A 9,033-nucleotide genomic window follows, 5' to 3' on the forward strand; every position below is an offset into this window, starting at 1 on the left:
GAAAACTATCTTCTTATGCCGCAAAGGGGAAAAGGGGGGTGGCCTGATCCTTGTTTCCCCCCTATAACGCTGAGAGGGAAAGTTGGATTATGCCAATTTTTCCGGGGGGAAATATTGGATCGATCCAGATTCCCCCCCCCTCGGAAAAATTGGCATGGGGGAAGAATGGCTATAGGACACCGGCACACAGTGTCACCGAAATTTGAAAGGCATCATGCTGCAAGATTAATGATATAAGTTTAAGTGAAATGTTGTACATGAAAGCCTTTATATATTTACTGTTTATAAGTGTATTATTTCAGAAGAATATAGAAGAAAGCATTAAAATTTTAAAATGATATTGCATTAAAAATTGTATCATGGAAAAATGAAGGCCGAAATGATATCTTGGGCCGAAATATTGAGGACAGAAATTTAGTTGATTTGCGCATGTCTCTTCCTTTTTCTTCCGGTCAGAAATCAGAAAGGTTGTTGCACGTGTTTGTCGGAATATTTTTTCCATTTTTACCCTTTTAAACCGTTTTGTTTTGTCAATAAATATTCACTTCGACAAATATTTATCACAATTATACAAATGCTAAATGTATATCACAATAAAATCCTGTGTTCTACCAGATAGGCACGATTTTTTTCTCCGCTTTGGCTTTGACCACATGCAATTATCACATTATCATGATTATGTTTGAAGTACATTGTACTAATTTCAAAAATGTCATTGCAATATTTCCATTTGGAATTTGATTAAATCATTTTAACATAGAATTTTTAAAGTTTTCGTATTGAGCTGTTGTGTGCATGGTTAGCCCAATAGTTGTGGAACTGTAGTTCTTCCTCTTACTCTTAGGGGCTTGTTTTATACAAATGTATTCTTGTAACAACTAACAATTAAGAAAAAAATATCAAAATTTACCCTCTTAGAAATTGCCTTCCCCCTTTCAAAGCTTACTGATTGTGTCATATGTTCACAGGTACCTGTGTAATCAGAATCTTCTAAAAATTTTATATGAAGTAGTCAAAATGGTAAAATATAATTTTTTTTTTGGTCTATGGCAGCAATCGGCATATTTGTGTTAAAAATTGCAAAAAGGGTGAAAAAGACGTCTCATATTTCCCAAAATATTTACCAGAAGTAGAATTTCAATCCATAGCTTTTCTGAAACTGTTTACATATGTAACGTAACGGCACAGGGGCTTGTTACAATTGCCGGGTTTACTATCCATACGAACCCCTAAAAAACACAAGGGAGGAAGCTCATTTGCGACAATGCTTCAAATTATTGCTGTAAAATTTTTCTAAGACTTTCACTTACTTTGTGACCTGGATAAATCTGTTCCCACTTGAATTATCTCTTCAATGACATATATTTATTACCTTAAGTAACCTCTATAACTATTGTAATCCTTAAAACAAACTCGACATTTCTGAAATAGAACGAATCGAGGCCCTAGATTTGAAAATGAAAGTACAAAAGCGACACCTACCGGAAAATATATTTTTGGCTCTATCGGGAGTTTACCACAATATGAAGATGAAAGACAGTGTGTACCTAATAATTCCCGCCAATTTTTACATTATTGAAATCTAAAATACAGAAGACTTCCGAAAAACATAACATTTATGGTACCACCCGAGAGTGCCGAAAATATATTTTCCGGTAGGTGTCGCTTTAGTACTTTCATTTTCAAATCTAGGGCCTCGATTCGTTCTATTTCAGAAATGTCGAGTTTGTTTTAAGGATTACAATAGTTATAGAGGTTACTTAAGGTAATAAATATATGTCATTGAAGAGATAATTCAAGTGGGAACAGATTTATCCAGGTCACAAAGTAAGTGAAAGTCTTAGAAAAATTTTACAGCAATAATTTGAAGCATTGTCGCAAATGAGCTTCCTCCCTTGTGTTTTTTTAGGGGTTCTATGGATAGTAAACCCGGCAATTGTAACAAGCCCCTGTGGTAACGGTACCCAAATTGCACAGAGTACCCAAATTGCACCTATTTAGCAAAACTAGCAGCGAAAATCTTACAAGATTTCATAGAGACTAAACAATTTGTATTTTTATGATTTGATACTAATCACATCTTTCAACATAGGTAAAACTATTTAGATATGCACAAAACGTTCACAGTATTTATCAACAGATGAAGTATTTACTGAAAAAGCAAAATGTACTGAAACGACGTCATCAAAACGTCATCTTTTTAAAATGAGCAAATACAATATGTTACATATATCCATTTAAAAAATAATGAAGAGTAAGCATGGACTAATATCCAATTGTTCAAAATATTTGAAGAAATTAAACAAAAGCTGTGTTATTAGACTTTTGACATTGTGAATTTAAGCATGGATGCAATTTGGGTACTCCTCATTTCAGAATTATTGATGGTTTGGAGGTCAGTTTAGACCAATTTTTCTATGATTCCATAAGGAATAAAAATCAAATTGGTGTACCTTTATAATAAAGAATGATACGGCTACAAAATAAACACAGAATAGACATTTTTGTCGAATTATAAAAAAAAAAACGTAGATGAAAAAACTGTCAAAATAGGTGCAATTTGGGTACCGTCACGTTACATTTATATCCATCAAGAAATCACTCAAAATTAAGTCTTGTCTCATTTTTTTTGGGGGGGTATAATTGCATATTCTTATAAACCATCTTAGATTGCTCAAAATTTAGTACTCCACTGTCTAAAAATTAATTTGATTGCACAATAACTATTATATTTGAAAAATCCACCAGGCCGAAATGCGAACACCAAACCTTATTGTGATCTTTGCTCAATCAGTTTATTTTTGACAAAAATGAGATGAAACATAAAACTCGAAATAAAAAAATTTGAGCTAACCACAGAAAAATTGTTAAAGGCATGTTTATACATCTCAAAACTTTTTGTGGGATTGTGATTTCTTTTTCTTAAACGGTATCAGGTCCGTTCGCGCCCAATATACTTTCGCACCCTACACCTCGCACGTTCGCACCCAAGGTCCGTTCGCACTCTACACATCACGCCCAATTTTAATTCAAATTCCAGTTGAATAATTGGAAAATCATGATTGTTGTTTTAAATCGTTTTGGTGTAAATACTGAATGAGTAAAACATTGAAGATTTTAAATGAAAAACACACAGCTTGGTCCCTTTGATCTGAAACAATGAAACAATAAAATATAGCAATACACTATTATAACCAAAACATGATAAAATTTAATCAACACACAAAAAAAACGTAGTCAGCTATGTCACTTTATTTTGAAACAAGTCAATGAAACAAAGTAATAGTTATAGCAAAAGTACACTAACCAAAGCATGATTAAGAGTACTGTTATTCAACACAAAATAAAACTTTGACAGAATCCCACTTTATTAAGAAAGGATTATCAGGCGTGGATCCGGGGGGGGGGGTTCTGGGGGTTGGAATCCCCCCTTTTTTTTGGACGATCAATGCATTTGAATGGGGACATGTAATTGAAACCCCCCTTTGTCCTGGGTTAGGAACCCCCCCCCCCCCCTTTTTTTAAATGGCTGGATCCGCCCCTGATTATCATTTTTTTTAACAATAAACACTATCCAAAACATCATGATTCAACACATAAAAATGCTGTCTCACTTTATTTTGAGACAATGACAACAATTATACTTATAAGAATACACTTGCAAAAACTTGATTACAAAGTTATTAAACACAAAACCAATTTAATTTGGCACGAACATGTAGCGGGGTACGAAAGAAATTTGGGTGCGAACATGTAGGGTGCGAACGTGAAAGGGGGCGAATATGGGTGGGCGCGAACAGACCCGGATTCTTCTTAAACAAGTAAATTTTTGAGAAAATTAAGGGTGAGATTTTTCAAACATTAAAATTACTTAGGCCACGGTTTTTTAATTTGATGGTTTACGGATTTTCCCCATGAAAAAGTCGGGTCGGTCGGTCGGGGAAAAAAAGAAGAAAAAAAATCATCTTTGAAGACAGAAAAATATGCAAAATCAATATATATTTCACCTTTCTAACAATATGTTTGTTATGCTATTTTATCATCATTTCTTAAATTTTAGTTCGATGAAATATTATTGCTCAAATGTTATAAACATCGCATGACATTGTCTAATAAATTACAGTAAAAAAAGGGGGGTGCATGGACAAAGACGAAATTAAATCGTCATATCAGAAACAAGAAAAATAAATTCGCGTAGCTCTTTATCAATTCCAGAAAACTTGGTGAATAATGATCTTCAAGCACGAAAACTGATGAAGATAAAAATGTAAAAACGTCGTACGAAAATAAGTTTCAACACGCATGTTAAAAACCTAATAGACTCGTCCACTGGAAAACGAATTATCGGGTTAATCTGTTGTCTAGCATTCTCTTTTTTTATCCAAATGGACGATATTTTTTTTATTATCTATGAAACAAGAAAATTCCAAATGATTTGTTAATATTCAGTACTTCAACTTGATGCCTTTACCCTGTCCACATTTGGACAAGTCTATTTTTATGAGATGATGATCTTACGGACTGATGACAAATAAGGGAAACAAACTTATTGTGTAATTGGTTTTAAAAACAAGTTTCGTTCCGCAATATTATTTGCGCAAACGACATTTCAAGGTCAGTTATAATTGATTTGTCTATTTTTAGAAAAAAAAGTGTTATCAATTTTGTTGGTGATTAATGCATTTCATTTCATAAAAAAAAATTATTTAATTATTTTTCAGGGATAATGCATTTGTTAGGGTCGGCGGGAATAAAAAAGCATGAAAAGTCAATTTTATTTTTATTCTGGAAATCGGAAAAATCGGGTCGGCGGATCCGTAAACCAACAAATTAAAAAATCCTGGCCTTATGCATTTATATTTTATTTACTTCTTCAAGTGAATAAAGATTTTCTTGTTCAAGTACAAATATCATATCATTTGTTTTATTCACTACAATATAAACTTGGTGTGACTGACACTGAGACTATGATTTGAATTTTGGCACACAATTTTTTCCAAATTTTACTATCAGTGATTTTGATCACTTTTGAATTAATTGTTGAAGATTCTCAATAGACTTTAGCTGGAAGTTAAAAATTGAAAAAAAATAACACTAGAAATTTTAAATTTGTAGAAAAAATGATGAAAACAATGTTCTACTTTTGAGCCTGGTCTTTTTTGTTTCTGCTTTTAATTTAGATTGTGACTGTTTATTAATTTACTTTTTGAGCCATAATCACTTACCCTTAACTTTGATGGCGGTGTTAAAATTATTTACAAAATTTATATAATGTATTAAAAATGTGCAGATGATTTAGAAAAAATGTTTCCTACAAGCTTTAAAAATTGGTTGGATTACTGCAGAGAAAATGCTTTGATATCTGTATTTTACTAATATAAGATAAACTTGGATTTTTGCAGTCCATGTTAACTTTTACACAGCAGTGACATGGTTCTCTCTAACCATGATTGAAGTTTTTCAGTACATGATTATATGATCCATGGCAATCCATACATGTATATATAATAATTTATTATCTGGCATTTATAGACTTCATCATGACCAACACAAAGGGATATAGGCGTGGTACACGTTATATGTTCTCAAGACCATTCAAGAAGCATGGTGTTATTCCACTGTCTACGTACATGAAAATATACAAACGAGGAGACATCGTCGATATTAAGGTTTGTTACAGTAATATTAAAAAAAGGATACATGTACCATTAAAGAAGCAAGTAACAATAGGCACTGATTATACTAGTTGAGTGTTGAAAGTATATCTAATAAAGTGGCCCAGCCGAATTTTATTTCTGTTCAACCTTCTAGTGGCTAACTGGGTTGTCTAAAGATAGTTTATTAAATAATGAATATTAGATGGTGACAAAGGAGAAAATTTAAATTGAATAACTACAATGAATGGATGAATGGAACCCTTTGATGATCAAGGTTTACCAGTTTATATCGTGTATCATTATTTTTGATAAAAAAAAAATGCACAGGTTTATTTTGAAATGCTTAGACTTGAGTTTTCTTCAAATCTTTATCCATCAATTTGAAAAATTTTTAACTAATGTATGAATTATTTTCAGGGTCATGGTGCAGTGCAAAAGGGTATGCCCCACAAAATATACCATGGGAAAACTGGTCGTATCTTCAATGTTACACCTCATGCTGTCGGTGTTGTTGTAAACAAAAGAGTAAGGTAAGTCTACTTACATGTGACCACTGGTCATTGTAGGGTAGGATTCACATCCATTATTTAATATTTACATTTTATGTCTACTATCTTTAGTTTTCTCAAGAGCCTATTAAGTGGTGAAAATTATAATTTTATATACTGAGTATACAAATGTAAAATGACAGGTCAAGCTACTTTTGATAATATGGGGGGGGGGGGGGAAAGAGATTAAAGTCGCAAAAATACTGAACTTGGAGGAAAATTCAAAACAGGAAGTCCCTAATCAAATGGGAAAATCAAAAGCTCAAACACATCATACGAATGGATAACAACTGTCATGTTCCTGACTTAGTACAGGCACTTTCTTATGTAGGAAATGGTTTAACTAAGAAGTATTTCATACTCGAGGGATCTTTGATTTGCTGATTTTAGCAATGTACTTATATTTTGGATATTGGACCATAATAGGTAAATGCTCAACTTCAAAATTTTTAGTTCTGACCACATTTAATTTGTGTCACAAACCCATGCTGAATCAAATATCCAATCACAATTCAAATTCAAGGATTTCGGTAAATAAGTTTTGAGCGGGAAATACAAATATAAGATTTTCGATAGGAACGAATAAAATAAATTAAATATTGCTGGGAAATTCAAATAAAAGATTTTCAGTCGAAACAAATTTATAGGGTCGGTCAGTAAAGGGCAAACAAACAATATTTTAATTTAAGCCTGAACTAATAAAAATTGACGTTAAAATTCCAATTATTTTCAGAGAACGAATTCTACCCAAGAGAATCAATGTAAGAATTGAGCACATCAAGCACTCAAACTGCAGATTGGATTTCTTGAAGAGAGTCCAAGAAAATGGTGAAAAGAAGAAGGAAGCCAAGGCTCAGGGTGTCAGATTCAACCTTAAAAGACAGGTAGGTCAAGGGTTAGAGGCATAACAATGACCTCATATATCTTTAAAACAGCAACACAGAACATCATGCAGGGGTTTGATTTCCACCCAGGGCAAACCAAAACTTGAAATTGGTATTTTCTGCTTTTACTTTTAACTGCACAGCATTTTGAAGTAATAACAAAAAGGAGTTGTCTTAGGAGCCAGAGTCATATTAGAATCACATCAGCATGTAGATATACTGAAGGTCTTTTAACTGTAAACAGAGGCATTTCAAATCTTGTGATTATTCTGTGCTGATTTGATTAATTGTTAGTTCCTGAATTAATTTGTCCCAAGTATTTCCTGATTTATAAGGACAAGTTTTACAATAAATTAGTTAGGTTGGGTCACTAAGGATGATGTGAAAAATTGGATAGCTACTTCAAATTTCTAATCCATTTTGTAAGTTTTGGGGAATTTGTAAGATTTATATTTGTATGAAGGGGAGTAGACGGACATGTCTGGGAAAAAAATTACAATTTAGGAAACACTTCCACCCTGCAAGTGCTATTTTATGTTATGGCTCTTCATGTACAGTCCTGATAATTGTCTCAAAGTTTATATTGCATGTGCTTGTATTGACCCTTATGTATCTGTTATTTCATAATATTTTCATACGACTGCAAAAAATATTTCGTTGTATATTAGTATCACATCCTTGTCAGTGTCATCCAAAGACATTTGGTTTCTGGACAATAACTTTAGTATAAGTAAATAGAAATCTTTAAAATTTATACACCAGGTTTAAAACCACAAAAGGAAGGTTTGGAATGATTTTTGGAGCTATGGTCCAACAGTTTAGGAAAAAGGGGCCCAAATAAGCATTTTTCTAGTTTTCAGACAATAATTGTTGAACAGTGTATGAATCTGTTTGAAATTATACCATTAGTTTCAATAAACAACATTTTATTTTTTTCTTTATTTAATTGTGCTTGTTTTGTTTCTTTTCAGCCCAAACAACCAATGGGAGCCAGATTTGTGAGGACAAAATATAACAAGCCACAGATCTTAGAACCTATACCCTATGAATTTATTGCATAAGGACTTATAATAAAGTGGTCTGATATGATATTGGTTCATTTTCTGTGTCTTTCTAATATGATATTGGTTCATTTTCTGTGTCTTTCTAATATGAAATTTTGAAACAGCATATGCAATGCTATAATAGTTTTGCAAAAGAAAAAAATTGTTAAGACCCCGGCTACCACTTTGTCTAGTACTTTTAAATATGAGTAGGTAAATGCTTAGCAGGACAATGCCTGCATTCTATTTTCACTTTGAACAATTAAATAGAACAATATTCATGATTTAACCATTTAAATGTTCAGAGGATTAAACTTTCAATAACAAAGGTTTCTATATAGTAATGCCTAGAGAACAAGTCAAAATACATTATTATCATATTGTGAATGTTTTTATAAAGATATCTGTTTAAGTCACCTATCGACAAATTCAAAGAGGTCTTTAGGTTTGCATATCTGTCTGTCCATCAGTCCAACAAATCAGTTTTCCAAACTTTTTTTCTTTGTACTTGAAGATATTGATTTGATATTTGGTGTACAGCTGGTGAATCATGACAAGTTACTGACAAAGTTCAAATTTTGTTCGTCTGATGATTTTGTGCAGAGTTATGGTCCTTGAACTTTACTTAGAATATTGACTCGAATACTCAATTTCCACATTTCATTTGTAATGCTAGAAGAAATTGATTTGATAATTAGTTTAATGTTTTAGTATGACAAGTTACTGATCAAGTTCAAATTTTGTTCTTGTCTGATTGTCTTGATTTTGCGCAGAGCTAAAAATGTATGGTCCTTGAACTCGCTCTGACACTCAAATTGTTTTGGTAAGGTTGAATATCTAGATATTGACTTTATAATAGTTATATAGCTTTACACAATGACGTTATCATTTTGTTGAAGTT

General features: G+C 32.3%; 1 protein-coding gene across 1 annotated transcript; it reads left to right on the forward strand.

Moving 5' to 3' along the window:
- Window positions 1-445: 445 nt before the first annotated feature.
- Window positions 446-8,178, forward strand: LOC143085006 (large ribosomal subunit protein eL21-like). The gene is made up of 5 exons (XM_076261130.1): window positions 446-467; window positions 5,533-5,669; window positions 6,075-6,187; window positions 6,939-7,089; window positions 8,061-8,178. The coding sequence occupies exons 2-5, from the start codon at window positions 5,541-5,543 to the stop codon at window positions 8,148-8,150; spliced, it is 483 nt and encodes a 160-aa protein (XP_076117245.1). The 5' UTR covers window positions 446-467; window positions 5,533-5,540; the 3' UTR covers window positions 8,151-8,178.
- Window positions 8,179-9,033: the final 855 nt, after the last annotated feature.

This window comes from Mytilus galloprovincialis, chromosome 8 (genome assembly GCF_965363235.1).
Source record: "Mytilus galloprovincialis chromosome 8, xbMytGall1.hap1.1, whole genome shotgun sequence".
In the NCBI taxonomy this organism is placed as follows: Eukaryota; Metazoa; Mollusca; class Bivalvia; order Mytilida; family Mytilidae; genus Mytilus; species Mytilus galloprovincialis.

Excerpts from the sequence above, each read along its gene's own strand:
- LOC143085006 (XM_076261130.1), top strand. The coding sequence starts at position 5,541 with ATGACCAACACAAAGGGATATAGGCGTGGTACACGTTATATGTTCTCA. Across the intron at positions 5,670-6,074 it reads GAGACATCGTCGATATTAAG|GGTCATGGTGCAGTGCAAAA; the intron begins GTTTGTTACAGT and ends AATTATTTTCAG. Across the intron at positions 7,090-8,060 it reads GATTCAACCTTAAAAGACAG|CCCAAACAACCAATGGGAGC; the intron begins GTAGGTCAAGGG and ends GTTTCTTTTCAG.